The 18671-nt window shown below is 45.5% G+C and overlaps 2 protein-coding genes across 2 annotated transcripts; both read right to left on the reverse strand.

Moving 5' to 3' along the window:
- Nucleotides 1-5193: 5193 nt before the first annotated feature.
- LOC121466318 (UL16-binding protein 1-like) lies at nucleotides 5194-17626 on the reverse strand. Its single transcript, XM_041679980.1, has 3 exons — nucleotides 17482-17626; nucleotides 5863-6120; nucleotides 5194-5549 (listed from the first exon to the last, which is right to left on the reverse strand). Exons 1-3 carry the CDS (start codon nucleotides 17624-17626, stop codon nucleotides 5266-5268), a joined length of 687 nt encoding a protein of 228 aa, XP_041535914.1. The 3' UTR covers nucleotides 5194-5265.
- Nucleotides 17627-17654: 28 nt separating this feature from the next.
- Nucleotides 17655-17890, reverse strand: LOC121466535 (thymosin beta-10-like). Its single transcript, XM_041680290.1, has one exon. The coding sequence runs from the start codon at nucleotides 17821-17823 to the stop codon at nucleotides 17689-17691; it is 135 nt and encodes a 44-aa protein (XP_041536224.1). The 5' UTR covers nucleotides 17824-17890; the 3' UTR covers nucleotides 17655-17688.
- Between the last annotated feature and the right edge of the window lie 781 nt (nucleotides 17891-18671).

Here is an 18671-nt window from a genome sequence, read left to right on the forward strand (position 1 = left end):
AGGCCTGTTTTTTACTTCAGCCCATCCCTTTCTTCACTTTCTCTGTGCCCTTGTGGTCCTCAACCTCTTATCTCTCTCCTGCCTCTCAAACCTTAATTCCATCACAGCCCCAACTGCCTTAATCTCCTTCCCCCTCCCTCCTTCCCTGGCTACACCCTCTACCCAATCCCCAGCAACACCCTTTGTTGATAGAGGTTTCTGTTCTGCCTGGTTCCCACCGCTGTTCAGTACCAAAGAAGCACGCAGATATCTAGAATAATTATAAAATGGTTGGCTTATTAGCTCAGGCTTTCTTATTAACTAAGTCTTACATTGTACATTAACCCATTATTCTTGTCTATGTTAGCCATGTGGCTTGGTACATTTTATCAGCAAGGCATTCTCATCTTGCTTCTTCTGTGTCTGGGTGGCGACTGCAGAATCAGCCTTTCCTCTTCTCAGAATTTTCTTATTCTGTCATCCTGCCCTTACTTACTGCCTGGCTATTGGCCAATCAGCCTTTTATGAAACTAGAACAATTGACAAAATTTTACAGGAGATAAGTCCCACAGCACTCCCCCTCCACCTTTTCTTTCCCCACTGCACTATTAGCTATAAATGGCCTTAGCCTTCCTTTCTGTCCTTCTGGCCCTATGGCCTACCTTGTGCTTTGTTTAACTTGAAATAGGGTTCGAATTCCTAGTAATTGAATATCTGCCTCTTGAAGAGGCCAGTTTGGATACCAAGATTGCTGAGCAATGATATGTCTGCACCCGTGTCTATTAATCCCTCAATTACAATGTCATTTATGTGTGCTGTCAGCTTTGGTCTTTGGTCATTTATAGAAGTATGCCAAAATATACATTTACTATTTCCTACTGGAGTTTTTACTCATCTTTCATATCTATCCAGTCATCCAGACCAGTATGTTATTTTACAGTAGGCACTGGATTGCTTAATTTTCCTGGTGAGACATGTTCTCTACAGTGACTGGGAATGACTGGACCTTGTTTAACATAGGGACCTGTGAGAGGCCTCCTCAAGGAGTTTCCTGGTTGTATCTGGTTGTTTTGTCTGTCTTTTGCCAAACTACATTCATTAGTCCAATGTCTGCCTTTGCCACACCTCCTACACATACAGGAAGGCTGAGTCCTCCTATTCTTGCCATCCCTAGAGGAGACATTATCCCTAGGAGTTCCTTGTCTTCTTAGTCCCTTCTTAGATGTCCTATTCTACCACAATTAAAACCATTGGCATTTTGGTTTCTCCTCATACCTTTGGAAATCATTTCTCCTACCCAAGCCTCAGTACTATAGTCAAATGTTTCAACATTCATTGTATGCAAGATCCATTCATCTATGGGTGCTGATCTGACCTTTAAAGGCCCAAGGACCTTCTTACATTTTAAGTTGGCATTTTTAAAAGCCGAAGATTCAATAAATACACTTCTAGCTTCAGGGTCTGTCACTCCCACTTTTACAGCCTTAGTTAATCTTTGTTTCACTAATGTGTTCTCTCTGACCCTGTTTAACCCTAATATAGGACTCAAACCTCTTTCCTATTTCCTGAACCCTGTCCCAAGCATGTAAAGCAGGGGTGCAGAAGTGGAGTTGAGGGAATGCGCACCTGGGGAAACTATGTCAACTTCTTGTGTGCATTGCACTAAATGGCAGAGGGGCCTGAATGAGAAGCTTGGCCTCTCGTCACCTCCACACAGAGACCACCCCTGACCATGGCAGGAGTCAAGCAATGAACTAAGCATGTGACCCACTCACGGAATGAGAAGGGTGGATGGTTCTTGTTTTTATTGTTATTTCATCTGTTTTTGTCTCTCTGGGTGACTTAATTGAACCAAAAAAAGATTCAGGTCCCCAACAAGACGAGCAGAGTTCTTAAGACAGGTGTTCACATACTAGAGAAAGCCACTAGTCAATGCAGGAAAATAGAACTGAAAGATACACAGATACACAGATGCACACAATACACAGACACATATATACACACAGTTAAAACAAGCAGTGGTGAGTACTACATATTCATTCATATGAAAAGATGGGGAATCCAGTAACATCCCACGAGGTTCCCAGCACTGGACCAATGGCCTTGTCAGACCTCTCCTCTGTGTAAAAAGAGAAGGCGCCTTAGCCACACTTCCCTCTGGACCTGATAGACTAGGTGAGTTTCTGATTTGTTACCTTTTGGGGTGCAGACTTCAGACTCCTCTGATGCCTTAGACTCCAGTTTATCAAAGGAAGCCCTGGTGACCTGGAACCCAGGTGGCACACACCCCCTAGGACAGTGGATCTCAACCTTTCCAATAGTGTTATCCTTTAACACAGTTTCTCATGTTGTGGTGACCCCATAAAGTTATTTTTGTTGTTCCTTCATAACTGTAATTCTTCTAGTGTTATGAATCATAGTGTAAATATCCGATATGCAAGAGATCTGACATGTGGCCTGTGACCACTTTGAAAAGCCCCTTGAACCCTCCAAAGGGTTGAGACCCATTAGTTGAGGACCACTTCCCTTGGAGCTCCTTGACCACCACAGTCTTCCCTGTTACAAGGGTCTCTGGTGTCTTTAGGTCTGGTTCTGGGATCTTGGTCAGACTTTCAGAAACGTTGTGGGGTATTCACCAGAGAAGACTGCTCAGACATGGATTTAAGTTAATAGAAGCTCTTTATTAGCAGGTCAGCAATCACACTGTATATTTGGGAGCCAGTGTGGCACCAAGCATTTTTCAGGTTGAACTTATATGCGCAAAAAAAAAAAATGTTCTGTGTGGACATGCTTTAGTCAAGAATGGTTAGCCAGGAATACGAGTACAGAAGCCAGAAAGCAAGGTCAGTCCATTCAGAGACTGTCCCTCAACTATGAAGTTGGAGGGATTAGGCCTTTGTTTTAGGTTTGGCAGGTAGTTTTGTCTATGTGCTGAGTTTTACAGTGTGAATGGCACTTTGATCATGGAGTCAGCTGTGCTAAGATATGAAACCCTGTTACAGTTACCAGTGATTTCTATTAAACAACTGGTCCTCATTTTCCATTTACTATGATTAGTTGTTGCAGGTTTCCTTTAGTGATACCTGATATGTTTGAATATTGTATGCAATATACAGAAGAGTGAAAACATCAAATTTTCACTAAGGAGATCTGATTATCCTGTTTCCTGTGCTAGGGATGTATACATAACCAAGTTTTTTTTTTTTCCAAATCTCTGGTTCAAGTAGTTTCATTAGGGCAAAGCCAACCAAGGCACACCAAGAGAAACAGTACCAGGTTTCTGTTACTGTTACTGAAAGGGCCCAAGTAAATGCACAGAGTGAAGACCATGAAATGCTGTGTCTGCAGCATCATGATTCATCTGGTGGAAGCTGATGGAAAGGGAGAGTGGTAGCACCAGATGAACTCCCATGACTTCTCTGGAGCATCTTCAACCTGCAGCAAGGAAACACGTCTTTTGAAGGATCTGAGGAAAGCCTGGGTCAGTTCCCCTGGGCACCCTGTACCAGTCATCACCACCCCACAGCCACGCTCACTGAGGGTCATTCAGTTCCCTCCTCCATCACCCCTGGGCTCCCCATTCAGGATCCCCTACTGTCTTCCTCCTTCTTTCCCATGTCCCAGAGCCTCAGACCCTGCTGCAGACCTGGGAGTTCAGAATGAAGTGGTGATGACTAGCTCTGCTTCCTCACTCAGGGCCTGATGGGGGTGGGGGGTGGAAGAGACTGAGGATCTCTATCCAGAAAGGGCCCCGGGTACTGGTTATCCAGGCTATGAGTGGAGTTCCAGACATCATTTCCCTTTCATTGTAAAACCCTCAAAATCTAAGAGTGGCATCACACCTGTGGGTGTGCCTGTCCCTGCCCTACCTTGTCCATCTGAGCAGCCCAGATGGGAGCTGTAGACTCCAGGAACAGCTTAGTCTCATTTGTCTCCAGTAGGGACACTGCTCCATTGATTCTGGAGGCTGCTGCTGCTGCTTGATTTATTTATGTGTATGAATGTGAGTCTGATAGTCTTTAAGTGTTCTATGTGAATGCCTGGTGTATGTGGAGAAGAAGGGGCTGGATCTTCTGGATCTGAAATTGTATAGTTTTGACTACCTTGTGGGTTCTGGGAATGGAACTTGGGTCTGATGCACAAGTAGCACATGGTCTTGCCACTGGGCCATCTTTTTATTTGTACCATTTTTTATATTTATTTATATCAATTTATCTTTGTCTGTCGGGTGGAATCTTATTCCCTCTACACATTGAGTGGGACTACCATGCGTTTTTGTGTTTCTGTTGACTCCTCATCTGCATGATGAAATCCTCCTAATTAGGAACCTGCTCTGTTCCCTCCTCTTTCCCACTGGTCTATGACATGATTCCTGTCCTGTCCAGGCTCAGGATACACAAGCTATTGCTAGCAGGTGACATGAACTCCAGATCTCTTGCGTCCTATCTCAATTAGATGCTCAATAAGATGAGGGACAACAATAGGACTCCAGTAATTCACTCTTGCTTCTTTGCTTCTTACCCTCCTGTCCCTCACCCCGCTCCCAATACAACACACAGTACCTGTCATTGTCAAGGATTTTCATCAGAATACATAGAAGAAGGAAGTAGGGAAGGATTAAAAGCAGGACAGTGATCTTAGGATCGATGGCCATGGATGAAGACTGGTCCACATCTGAAGTAGTGGTTGTGGAGGCTGAAAGCAGGTCAGCAATCTTAGGATCGATGGCCATGGATGAAGACTGGTCCACATGTGGAATAGTGGTTGTTGAGGCTGAAGTGGAAACACAAGTTGAGTCTTTGACCAGACCTCAAATCTTAGAAAATCTCATTGTAGCTTCTGGGTGCTCAGGTAATTCAACAACATAAAGTTCCACCCCTGTTGCTGTGGAACAACTGTTTAGGTGAGCGGATCCCTGACCTCAAAAGACTCATGCAGCTATGTTAGGAAGAACAGGATAATGATGAGTCCTTGTCTTTCCTGCTGGCAGGAGAGCAGGCATGAGGGTGACCTGTGAGGATGGTGACAGGGAAGAAGAAAGATCAGGGGAGATGAAAAGCAACAGTGATTCTAGAATGAAGAAAAAGTCAGGAAATAAAGACTCAGACTGTTACAACCAGTGAGAACCACAGAGAGAAAACAATGTACACACAAGTAATGAGATAGGAGAGGGTGAGAAAGAAGTGACTGGTGGAATAAATGGCCATCAGCACCAGAACTCATGGTGATTAGATTATTACACACCCCACGGCACCCTTCACCTGCCTGAGTTTCCACCCCATCTTCTCAGTTACCTGCAGGCTCTAGCTTTTCTTCCCAATGTGACTCGAACTCCTCAAGCAATTTCTTGCAGTCCCCCTGTGAGGTCCTGGATAAGAAGTCTGTTACATGCTTTTTTTTCTCCCACATCTCCTTCATCCACCTGGATCCAGGATCAACTTCAGTCCACTCTCCAGTGCTTGAGTCAACATGGGCCATTTTGTATCCATTGAGGCCAAAGTCCCAGGATCCATTGAAACGTCCATCTACTTCATGCCAACAACACAGCCTGGCCTGCAGAGAGAGGGGCTCTGTGCCCATTGGAAAGAGATCAGCCTCTGGCCTTGATGAATCCTGTCTACCTACCCTCCCTCCTTTCCCATTATCTGACCTTGCTCTACCCTCCACATTTTAGCTTTGGTGCTGGACCTCTTCTTTTCCTCCATGCAAACACTGAATGTCCCAAACTTGTCACAAATCCTGTTCTTTCCTTTAGGGGGCCATCTAATATGTTCTCTTATTAAATTGTAGCTGTGGGGATTGAACCTAGGACCTCATGCATGCCAGGCAAGCACACTACCACTGAGCTAAATCCCCAACACTATGGAGCCATTTGAATCTTACCTCTGATAGTATTATTCTCCTGTTTCAGGTCAATCATTTGCTGTTTGAACAGGTCAGATAAATCTCGCAGAGTCTCAACCTGTGTTCCCCAGATCTTTGTGGCACTCAGTCTATTTCCTAGAACACCATTGGGATAACAGTTGTTGGTACTGTTACAGTAAATAAAACACTTTTTGTTCAGTTGGCCTATGACTTCCCGATTCCATGGTCCAGATGCTGGTTTTTTAACAGTGAAGCTGTAGCAAAGAGAAGCAGCGTCTGTGAAGGAAACATGCGGTGAGGTTAGGGATGCGGAGCAGGGACGCAGAGACAGTCTCTGCCTGTGGATCAGGAAAGTCCTCTGGAAGGGAGTCTTTAAAAAGAGAAAGAGAGAAATAAGTGTTGACCGAGGTTTCTGTCCCACCCAGTCCTGCCCTGTCTGACAGTTGTTTAGTCACAAAGAAATCACACAGAGGTCTACAGTCATTATAAACTGAGTAACCTAGTATCTCAGGTGTCTTATTAACTCTTACACATTATATTAGCCCATAATTCTTGTCTGTGTTAGCCACGTGACTTGGTACCTTTTTGGCGAGGCAGTCGCATATTGCTATTTTGCTTCCTCTCCAGTTAGGTCATGACTGCAGACTGAAACTTCCCTCTTCTCAGGATTCTCATTGCCCTGCCTATACTCCCTGCCTGGCTACTGGCCAATTAGCATTTTATTAAAATACAATTGACAGGGCACAGACTATTGTCCCACAGCAAGTAAGTAAGAAGTCAATCAATCAGTCAATTAATCAATCGATCCCAGGCTGAGTTTCCACTGTGCTAAAAAAGTTTAACCTTTCTCTGTTACTTGAAGATGCAGGTCAAGGTGTGGCCACCCCTGCTCTCCACCAGGACAATTCCCTTCTCTGTTATCACATGATCTTGCTAGGGGTGGGCCCTGTCAGTTATGACAGGAAAATTCAGGATGTCTTCTCTGGACCTGTTCATTCTGTAGAATCTCCAGAACCTGCTCATGTAGACTGTGTGGAGACAGGATGGTGCGTGAGGCTGGGGGAGGGGGGCAGAGTGGAGCAGGGTGAGGATGGAACAGAGGTTGCATGGACACCATTTTTACTCATCTGTACTCAGATCATAGACTTGAACATCTTTGCTGGTTAGATTCTATTGCCAGTTTGATTTAGCCTAGAGTCACCTAATAAGGTAGTATCTACTGAGGGGCTGTTTTCACTATTAATAATGTAGGAACACCTGGGCACTGTGGACCTTACTATTCCCGGGACAGGCGGTCTCTGGCTGGATAAGAAATCTAGCTAAGCAGGAGCTGGTGATTCAGACAGCAAGCAGCTTCTTCCATGGTTCCTGCTGTGCCTCTCTGACTGTGAAATGAGTTCCTTGGTCCTAGATAATGCTGTGTGGAATGGCATGTGGGCCTGCCTCTGAGTACCTGCCCTGACCTCCCTCAGTGACAGACTATGACTTAGAAATAGGAGTCAAATAAATCAGTTTCTCCCTTACATTGATTTTGGTAGAGTGTTTATCACAGGAACAGAAAGAAACCAGAACAACACACTCCAGATCCCCTGTCTACTGCAGTGGTCCAGGGATGGCTTCCTCGACTGGTCAGAGGCTAGCCCACACTACAGGACACAGAAAATCTAGGCTGGTTAAATCTGACAGTAGAAGAGTGGGGATCAAGAATCTCAGAGAAGTGCATGTGCCAGAGTGGATGAAACAGCAAACATTTCCAGGGGAAGTGTGCAGAGTCCATGCTGTCTGTGGATGCTGGAGAATCTCTGCTGAGAAGCACAGTGAGAAGGACCAGGGAGAAGGGCACCAACATTCCTGGAAGCTCAGAGATGATGATGATGGGTCAAGGCTGGGGTGGGTTAGGAAACTGTATTCATGAATCCCAGCAAATATGGTACAGAAAAATCCCATCAAGTGGAGTAGTCAAGAAGCAGTAATATCAAGGACAGTGGTCCATTGCTGAGTAAGGGGACCCACTTTGAAGCTTAACTGCTTCAGGGAGTTACGACTAACAGAACATGAAAACGCTAAATACAGATAAGTGGTTAGCCAACTCACATGTGACTGAATTTTAATAATTAAAGACAGAACGGAAAATTGTGAAGCTGAAAGCTGCTGTCTTATGAAAATCCCAACTCCTGTGCCCATTGTTTAAACTGGACCATTGGGCCTGAGAGGCGGTGCAATGGTTGTGGGCACTGTCAGCTTTTGTAGAGGATCCACGTTTGATTCTCAGTTACCACACGTGGTAACTGATCACTGCAGGTAACTCCAGCTTCAGGAGATCCAACGCTCTCTCTCTCTTTTTTTAAATATTTATTTATTATGTATACAATATTCTGTCTGTGTGTATGCCTGCAGGCCAGAAGAGGGCACCAGACTCCATTAAAGATGGTTGTGAGCCACCATGTGGTTGCTGGGAATTGAACTCAGGATCTTTGGAAGAGCAGGCAATGCTCTTAACCTCTGAGCCAACTCTCCAGCCCTCCCAACGCTCTCTTTTGACCTCTGAGGCCACCAGGCACATATGTGGTGCACATACATACATGCAGATAAAACAAATAAATCTAAACATAAAAAAAAAATTTAAAGCTGAACCACCTCCCAGACAGACCGAGATTGTCTTCCTAGGAGGACCAATCAGATTCCAACAAAAGTGACCATTCGGGCCCCACAGCAAGTGCAGTCATTCTTTCTGTATCGCTTCATTACTGCCCTGTCACTCATATACAAACCCAGAGATGCTATTGTGAATGTCTGGTGTGGTTATTTGAATGAACCTCTCCTTTACAGAGTAGGGTGTTGGAATTCATGGTTTCCAGTTGGTGGCAGCTGCTTTTACAGGTTCAGGAGGTGTGGCCTGGCTGAAGGAAGTATGAGGCTGGGGCTGTGACTTTGAAAGCCATTCCCATTTCTTCATCTCTGGACCATGGTTGAGGTTTAAGATGTGGGCTTTCAGCTGGGCATGGTATCACAGGGCTCTAATCCCAGCACTTGAGAGACAGAGGCAAGTGAATCTTTCTGAGTTTGAGGCCAACCTGCTCTCCGTAGTGAGTTCCAGGACAGCCAGTGAGACATTGTCTCAAAAACCCAAACCAAATCATACCAGAACAAGCTGAACTAAAAATACGTGGGCTCTAACTTTGTGGCTTCAGTCACAATGCCTGCTTGCTGCCATGTTCCCTGCTGGAATAGTGATGGTGGTTGTTGAGTCTCATGGGAATGGAAGTTGAACCTGGTGGAACAAAGTTGTAATCCTAGCATTTGGTAAACTGAGGGAGAGGAGGGATTGTTGCAATTTTTATTGTGTGGGCTATTGTGTGAAATCCTGCTTAAAACAAAATAACAATAATAAAAATAACTAGGGGAAAAGTATGAACGTGTGTGGTTGTGACTGTCTTGTCCCTGGAAGCATCTATTGCATTCTTCTGGAGAATACCTTAGGAATGTAAGAAAGAAAGTTAAGGACAAAGAGGTCCCAGAATGGTGGAGGGCTTTTGAGGAATCCCAGGAAGGCAGTCTTCAGAGTATAGACAACCTTAGGGCAAGGGGAGCTGTGTGAGACTGCCTCCTGGTGGGGTCTTTAACTGTGCCTAGCACATCTGGTCCAGGTGACTGAATTTCAGGTTTCCTGTGACCACAGTGGCGCTGAGGATGCCACCAGGCATTGCCTTCTGTCACCCAGCACTCTTCAGTAACTTGCCTCCTTCCCTGCCCTCTGCCCTCACTTTTCTCCTAACTTGTTTAATCTACCAAATCCTGGTGGGTAGTGCCAGGGAGAGACTGGGCACTGTGGTAGTGAAGTGGGGAAGGAGAAGCCCAGGAGCTTCTATCCTGGCATACTGCAAACTTCCTGACTCAGAGCCAGGTTCTGTTCCCCCAGCCACCCTCCACTTAGACCCTGGGAACTCACCAGCCAACTCCTTGGTCACCAGACAGCTCAGTAGAACCAAAAGTCTCAGCTTCTGAAAATGATTGTTCAGTGAGTTCCGAGGCTTTGCCATGGTTCCTTCCTGAGACCTGGCTACAGACAGGTGTGACTGGAGCTGTGGAGAGAATCCAGGAGACCTCAGTACTGCTCTACAGAGGACCCTGAGCAGAGATTCCCAAAGGTCTCAGACAGCTGGGCTGTAAATTCAGGTCTTTCCATGCTCCGGCCATGCTGGTGCCTAGTTCCAGTCTTTTCCTGCATCTCTTAGGGGTCCCTCCCGGGCCCTGGAGCTCAGATCCCCCCTGCCAGAGAACCGCGGTCCTTGTGCCCTTAGGTGCATGAAGGGCACCATGTGAACTGAGAGGTGAGGGCACTGTGGTCCTGGACTCCACACCCTACAGTCCCTTCCTCTCACTCACTGGCAGCTGTGCCCTCTGGAACCATTGTAAACAGAATCAAGAAACTCATCTATGCTTTGGGCTACTTCTTTGCAGACCTCAGAGAGATGCAGATAAATTTATTTGGGACAGTGTAAGCCCTGTGCCATGTCAATGCACACAACCACGCCCTGTGGTATTGCTTGGCATTCCTGTCCTCATCAAAGTAGATGCCTCTGAATCACTCTTCTAGCAGTTCCTTCTGCTTCTGCTACAACTTCACACACAGTGAATCTCCCTCAGAACTCCTGCTCCTCCTCACTTCCTCTTTTGTAAATTTCTTCTCCATCCCAGAATCATTTGCCACTCCAGGTTCCTTTTCTATGACCTTTCCTGCACCCACATGGAATTTGTCACCTCTCTGCTTGCCACTGTCACTCAACCCCCATGCTTGACCCTCCCTAGTTATCCCCCACCCCCTCCATTTCCTTCCTTTTACTCTCTCCCTGCTGAAGACAATTGCTATCTTGTCAGCAAGGCTGAGCTTTTCTCCTTGACTCTGTGACATTGGAACCTAGGACATTTAGGAAAGTTCTGCTATCAAAAAACTACTTACAATTAAAAGCAGCTTCTGGGATCTGGAGAGAGGACTCAGAGGGTGAGAACACCAGCTGCTCTTTGGGGATCCAGGCTAGATCCCCAACACTCAAACCGCAGCTCACAACCTTGGTTAGTGAGGTTCCAGGGGATTCCATGCAAACTCCTGGCCTCCATAGGCACTGCACACATACAGTGCAGAGAATCACACACTGACAAAGTACTCATGAGATAAAAATGAATGATTATCCTTTTCTGTTTGAGAAGAGGCTTTTACATAGGAAAAGTCCAAAATCTTGGTAGAAAAATTTTGAATTTGTTGTCACTTTTAAGTGTGTTTTTGTAAGTGAACTGTATGTTTGCGAGAGAATTTAACACACACACACACACACACACACACACACACACAAACACACAGGTGTTTTTGAGGTTTTTATTTCTCATCTCAGTTTCCCTTAACATAGAACAATTTTTTTTTTATATCTGATTTTGCTCCTGGATACTTTGTGTGATCTGAAATGCTTGTTTCTGGAGGTGGCCCCGAGGTGGCTAAGGAGCAGGACAAAGGATAACCATGGGGGAGGGGGACTTTCAAAGGGCGCAGAGGAAGTAGCATGAGAAAAGAGACTCCGTTTTTTCGCGCCCCCCCCCCAAAAAAAAATAAAAAAATAATCAGCAGGGAAAGAGGAGAAATAAGAAACAGGGCGGTGGCTGCAGGACAGAAAAGGGAAATAGACGCGACGTTTACCTTCGTGTCCCCCGTGGAAGGATGGGGCAAGAGCCCTGACCCGCGCGACCAGGCAGTGCGGCTCAATCTCTTACTCTGGCTGTCAGGGAGCATGGGGCAGACAGAATGGACAGACAGACACCTCTGCCTCGCGCGGACCAGGTGCAGAGCAAGCCTCTGGGCAGGTCAACTTTCTCTCAGGTTCGCGCGGTGGGCAGCGATTGCGGGGTTTGGATAACAGAACTCTTCCCCACTTTCCCCACTCAGGAAGCGATTAAAGCCCCCCCCCTCCCCGCCAGCGCGCCCCTTGGAAGGCCGCTCCCTCAAGTTTGCCTCCTCCTCAGGTCGGAGGCTGGCGGGGCTCTGGGAGGACCCCCAGTCACCGTCGTCCTTCACTTTCCCAGCCCGGCCATCACTGCCGCCTTACCTGGGCAAAAATGGGAGCCGGCACCAGACTGCAGCTCCTGAGCACAGATGGGCAGAAGGGCAGAAGAGAGGGCGCAGGGGACGGGAAGTGGACCTGGCTTTATGGTCTCTGACAAAACGGGAGACCTAAAACAAGTTTCAGAACTCACAGTCCCTGCGGCCGCCGCTTGCCCCTCCCACACGCCCGCGCCGGCCAGCCCGCACCTAGAAGAACGTGCCCCCCTGAGGAAGCTTTTTTTCTTTTTCTTTTTCTGTTTTCTTTTCCCCTTGTAACTTTCCCCCAAAATGCCGGAAATTGACGGTAATCTCTAGAAAATTCTCCCACAGTCGTAGTTGACGACAGGGAGCCCGGAAAGTGGCAAGTGGAAAGAGCACAGCCCCCCCCCCCCACCCGCGGGCGCAGGTCGCCTGTTTTTATTAGTAAGGATGCCTGTGCTCAGTGCCAGTCACGGAGTCTTTTTAGTGCACACATACATGACGTGGGGGTGTCATATATCAATTTGTTGATTTCATTGTTTAAGTAATAAATAAACTGCTTGGGCTCATAGCTTAGAACATAGGTGGGTGGAGTAAACAGAACAGAATGCTGGGAGGAAGAGGAAGTGAGGTAAGACGCCTCAGAGAGACGCCATGCTCCCAGCCCCCAGGCAGACGCATGCGTTGAAGCTCTGACCCAGGATGAACTTAGGCTGGAATCTTCCTGGTAAGCGCACCTAGGGGCGCTACACAGATGATTAGAAATGGGCTAAATTAATATGTGAGAATTAGCCTAGAAGAGGCTAGATAGAAATGGGCCAAGCAGTGATTAAATGAATACAGTGTGTGTAGTGTTATTTCGGGCATAAGCTAGCCAGGTGGCCGGTGTGGCCGGAGTGCCGGGGAGGACAGAGCCCTGCAGCTCATATTACTACAAATGGTGCCCAGTCATGTGGACAGCTGTATCCACTGAAAGCCTGAAAAAGCTTGGGAAAGAGTAAAGCATGTTTTCTTGATAGCAGCGATTTCTCGGGTCTGCTCTGCTTGTTAGAAGGAAGCAAGCGCTCTCATCTAAGAGAGGCTTCCTGACTCAGCTTTAGCTGCAAAGCTTGCAGCTCTTTTAAGAGGTCCTGCCACGAAACACTTAAACGTTGTTGCCGAAAAGCTGTGCCATTTAAAAGTGCCAGCTTTCTGGGCTGTCCTGCCAGGGCAAACTCTGACTCTTTTACACAGGCAGTTCGTGCGATTTGCAAGCACACGCTGCTGAAGCTCGCTTGCTGGCAGGGACCTTGAAATGCCATAGAGTTGTGGCAGTAAACATGGCTACAGCCAGTACCTCAGCCATGAGGCTGGAAAGCTAAGGAATGGGCTACATCTAGCTGGCAAAGCCACGGCTTTAGTCCTACTGATATTGCTTGGTAAATTAAAGACTCATGTGGTCAGAAAAAGAGAGATACAGTAAAAAGAGATTCAAAAAATTTTTTAAAATTATTTACAGCGTGTTAAAAATATATGCAAGCTAAAAGTTGAAGTTCTTAAAGTAAAAAAAAAAGGAAGAGAGTTGTTGTGTGTGGTAGTACACACCATTAATCCCAACACTTGGAAGGCAGAGGGAGATTGACCTCTGTGACTTCAAGGTGTGGTAGCACACGCCTTTAATCCCAGTGCCTAGAAGGCAGAGGCAAACAGATCTCTGTGAGTTCAAGGTGCAGTAGCATACACCTTTAATCCCAATGCCTGGGAGGCAGAGACAGGCGGATCTCTGAGAGTTCAAGGACAGCCTGGTCAACAGAGTTATTCCAGAACAAAGATATACAGAGAATATAAAATAAAATTAAAAATAAATGAAATAGAGTTCAAAATAAAGCCGTACAAAGATGGAATATACACAGAGAATATTGATACTGTATGCTATTATGCTCTCTTTGAATTGTTTGAATGCTGAGAAAAGAGCAACAGCTGCTAAAAGATATTTGTTTATAAATGCTGCTGAACTAATCCAACATAGATACTTTGAAAATGCCTTGATTTTGAAATTTGGGTCTAAGGATATGATGCTTTGGAAAGGGTCTTCTTTGGTTTTCACAGAGGATGAGACCCTGTTCATTTCTTCTATTCCGATGTGGTATGATGGACCACGCCCTCCTGAAGGGTTGCTGTGAACATCTTCAGAAAATTGTTTCGCTCAACTGCCAACTGAGATGAAACTAGCACACAGGTTATACCATGAAAGACCTAATTAATGACACCCCCATTTAGCAGGAAGCAGTTTGGAGAGAAAAAACTGCGCCCATGTTCCCAAATATTGTTTATAAATGTTCTTTTACATTTAAAGGGGGATATGATATAGATATGAATAATTTGTATTAGTATAGATTTTGCTTTATTGATAGAGATTTAAGGTCAATTTTGTTATATGTATTTCTGATCTTTATTAAGGTATTGTGATTGTGTAGTTCACTTAAAAATGTAATGTATATAGGTTGTTAATAGATAATCATAATAGTCAAATTTGTAGTCATGTTAGTTAATATTTTCTAGATGTGCGTAGATATATTTTAGATAGGCATTCTTCATATTTTTCAAAGATTATAGAATATGGCATTTTAAATGTTTTAATAACTTAGGGGTTTTCATGACAATGAGGCATGTCTGCTCCTGGCAGCACCAATCTACTTCAAGAAGAAGATGGGCATCGAAGAGGATCCTTAATGGAGTTTGATAGCCATTTGGGCAAGAAACTGCTCTTGCCTGGACTATTGCATAAACTGGACACAGAGAACCCACAGAGAGAGGACTACTGAACTTGCTTAAAGGTGAGATGATCTTTCGGGGTTCCTGATTCATGAAAGAGTCTGCAAGACATTCTTCAGGACAAGCAGATAGTGACTGCCTTTGAAATTTCCTGCTTCATGGAAATGTCTCTGGATACCATGGGCCTGTAGGCCGAAGATGGATGCCCCAATGGTACAGAGGAACTTTGGGTGACTGTCCAGGCAGCGAGATGACTCTGTCATTTCTAGAGTTTTAAAAGTTGCTTTTTTCTTGTTTGCTTAGGTAATATTGTATCTTTCTGGAGTCTTTGGTGGAGTTAAGAATAGTTAGTTATAGTTATAGTTTTCCTTAATTATGATAAAGATTATTGTAATTTTTACTTGATAATTATTTTGTTATATGTAATTTTGCTATGTTAAGGTTAAAGGCTTCCTTTTTTTGTTTAAACAGAAAAAGGGGAAGTGATGTGGGAGTATCATATATCTATCTGTTGATTTCATTGTTTAAGTAATAAATAAACTGCTTGGGCTCATAGCTTAGAACATAGGTGGGTGGAGTAAACAGAACAGAATGCTGGGAGGAAGAGGAAGTGAGGTAAGACACCTCAGACAGAGACGCCATGCTCCTACCTCCCAGGCAGACGCACGCGATGAAGCTCTGACCCAGGATGGACATAGGCTAGAATCTTCCCAGTAAGCACACCTAGGGGTGCTACACAGATGATTAGAAATGGGCTAAATTAATATGTGAGAATTAGCCTAGAAGAGGCTAGATAGAAATGGGCCAAGCAGTGATTAAATGAATACAGTTTGTGTGTTGTTATTTCGGGCATAAGCTAGCCAGGTGGCTGGGGTGCCGGGGATGCAGCCCCGCAGCTCATATTACTACACACACACACACACACACACACACACACACACACACACACACACAGAGGCGTTTTGGGGTTTTTATTTCTCATCTCGGTTTCCCTTAACTAGAACAATTTTTTAAAACTCTCTTTTTGTTCCTGGGAACTTTGAGTGATCTCAAATGCTTGTTTCTGGAGGTGGCCCCAAGGTGGCAAAGGAGCAGGATAAAGGATAACCATGGGGGGTGGGGGGCTGGAGAGATGGCTCAGAGGTTAAGGGCACTGACTGCTCTTCCTGAGGTCCTGAGTTCAATTCCCAGCAACCACATGGTGGCTCACAACCATCTGTAATGAGATCTGGTGCCCTCTCTGGCGAGTAGGCATATATGAAGACAGAACACTGTATACATAATAAATAAAAATATTTTAAAAAAAATTTAAAAAAAAGGATCACCATGGGGGGAGGGCTTGCAAAGGGCGACAGAGGAAGTTGCATAAGGAAAGAGACTCCGTCTTTTCGCGCCCCCCCCCAAAAAAAGAAAAAAAATTAATCAGCGGGGAAAGAGGAGAAAAAGGAAGTTGGGCGGTGGCTGCAGGACAGAGAAGAGAAATAGAGGTGACCTTTACTTTCGTGTCCCCCGTGGAAGGATGGGGCAAGAGCCCTGACCCACGCGACCAGGCAGTGCGGCTCAATCTCTTACTCTGGCTGTCAGGGAGCATGGGGCAGACAGAATGGACAGACAGACACCTCTGCCTCGCGCGGACCGGGTGCAGAGCAAGCCTCTGGGCAGGTCAAGTTTCTCTCAGGTTCGCGCGGTGGGCAGCGATTGCGGGGTTAGGACCACAGAACTCCCTCCCCGTTTTCTTAGACCCCCAGGAAGCGATTAAAGTTTTCTGTCTGCCAGCGCGCCCCTTGGCAATTGGCTCCCTCAAGTTTGCCTCCTCCTCAGGTAGGAGGTTGGTGGGGGCGCTTCGCAGACCTGTCTGCTCCTGCGTTTCTCCCCTCCCCACCCCTTGTTGTCCTCCACTTTCCGCGCCCAGCCACTGCCGCCACCTTACCTGGCCAAAGATTATTTTTGTTGTTCCTTCATAACTGTAATTCTGCTAGTGTTATGAATCATAGTATGAATATCCGATATGCAAGCTATCTGACATGTGGCCTGTGACCATTTTGAAAAGCCCCTTGAACCCTCCAAAGGGTTGAGACCCATTAGTTGAGGACCACTTCCCTTGGAGCTCCTTGACCACCACAGTCTTCTCTGTCCCCCGGGGTCTCTGGTGTCTTTAGGTCTGGTTCTGGAATCTTGGTCAGATTTCCAGAAATGTTGTGGGGTATTCGCCAGAGAAGACTGCTCAGACATGCATTTGAAACCCCAAAGCCAACTGGAGTGACACATTTCCTCCAACAAGGCCACACTGACCCCACAAAGCCAAAGCCTCCCTGGTTACCAAGCATTCGAATTTATGAGCCTATGTGGGCCATTCTTATTTAAGCAACCGCAAATATATACTGAGGTTAAAAAAAAAAAAAACATAGAAAGCTGGAAGGATGCCTCAATGATTAAGGGCACCAGCTGCTTTTCCAGAGGACCTAAGTTCAAATACAAACACCCACATGGTGCTCACAACAGCAGTTATGTGTAGCTGGAGTTACAGATGACTGCAGTTCCAGGAATATGACACCTTCCTCTGTCCTCCAAGGGCACCAGGCATATACATGGTATGCACACATATATTCAGGCGAAACAACATACATACACATAAAATAAAATAATTTTTAAAACTTGTATGAACATTTATCCTAAGCAAAAATCCAAATTTTGATAGTCCTGTTTTCTTGTATATAAATGTTATTTACGTGAAACAGACATTTTTTTTTGCCACGAGGTGTTTTATTTTCATCAATCATACAAATAATTTTCTATAATATCCCAGGGCAAACCGGTGAAATTTGGCAGTCCGATTAGTGGGGGGTCCCCCTTCAGGGACCCGCGGGTCGGTGGCATCGGCGCGGAGTGCCCGGGTTCACAGTGCAGCAGTGCAGCTTGTGGCTCGCGTCCATCTTGCAGGTGGCTCTTCCTCCACATCACGAGGGGGTCTCGGAGATGACGGGGTGGGGTGGGGTGGGGGAATCCTCCAGTCTGGGCTTTTAGGAAATTTCACTCCTCTTTTCCTGTTCAATGGTCTCTTTGGTCGGCAGGGTGTTCTTCTCCTGCGTCTCGGTCTTCTTCAGCTTGGCCTTATTGAAGCTGGCGATTTCCCCCATGTCCGGCTTGTCTGCCATTTTCGTACAACCCGTGGAGTCTCCTTCCGAGCTCGCGCTCCAGGTGCTCCCACTCGCCTTGCTGCAGCAAGAGACCTGAAACAGACATTAAAGATAACTTTCTGGAAAGAATCTGCTGCACACAGGAAAAGTACTGTTAAAGGAAACTATGAAGTAATATATGCTTACATTAAGCTAAGGAAGGCTTCCAGTTAACAATCTTGATCTCTACCCTAAAAACAAAGAGCAGAGCAAACTAACCTCTGGAAACCAGAAGAATGAAAACAAGAATGACGATAAGGATCTTTTTAAAAAGTAGAAAATACAGATACACTAGGGAAAAAAAAATCAACGAAGTAGTAAAACTCAATGAAGACACTCGTTCCTCTGCCCCTTGTACTCCCTGCCCTCACTTGCACATCAATGGGCCAGGAAAGTTGAATGACACTCTAATCAATCAATGTGATGGACCAAATGAAGAGGATAAAAGGCTAAACATCATCATCCCGTCAACAAATGCAGAAAAAGAAAAGGTGTCAAAACTCAACACACTTTCTGATAAAAATCTGCCAGGAAATTAAATATGGGAAGAATGTACAGAGATAGAGAGAGAGAGACTTACAATATAATACAGATAGCATAATACTTAACAGTGAGGAGTTGAAGCCAGGAAGGTGCCATTCGCATCTTTACTCAATGCGGCACTAGAAATCCTAGCTAATTGAGCAAGAAACATAAATAAAATGCATCTAGTTTAGAAATGAAGAGGTTAAGGAGTCTCTTCATGCATATGACATGATAGTAAGCTTAGAAAACTCTGAAGAGTCCAGCAAAAGATTCTAGGAGTAATAAATTGTGTATCAAATTGT

The sequence above is a fragment of the Microtus oregoni genome, unplaced genomic scaffold (genome assembly GCF_018167655.1).
Source record: "Microtus oregoni isolate MIOR12 unplaced genomic scaffold, Mior012 000033F_ref0000390, whole genome shotgun sequence".
NCBI lineage: Eukaryota > Metazoa > Chordata > Mammalia > Rodentia > Cricetidae > Microtus > Microtus oregoni.

Bases quoted from the DNA above. Each gene is read 5' to 3' on its own strand.
- LOC121466318 (XM_041679980.1), bottom strand. From the start codon at position 17,626: ATGTGGAGGAAGAGCCACCTGCAAGATGGACGCGAGCCACAAGCTGCA. The intron at 6,121-17,481 runs GTTTGCCCTGGG...TTTCCTTCACAG, and splicing joins CGGACTGCCAAATTTCACCG to ACGCTGCTTCTCTTTGCTAC. The intron at 5,550-5,862 runs GTAAGATTCAAA...CAATGGGCACAG, and splicing joins GGAGAATAATACTATCAGAG to AGCCCCTCTCTCTGCAGGCC.
- LOC121466535 (XM_041680290.1), bottom strand. From the start codon at position 17,823: ATGGCAGACAAGCCGGACATGGGGGAAATCGCCAGCTTCAATAAGGCC.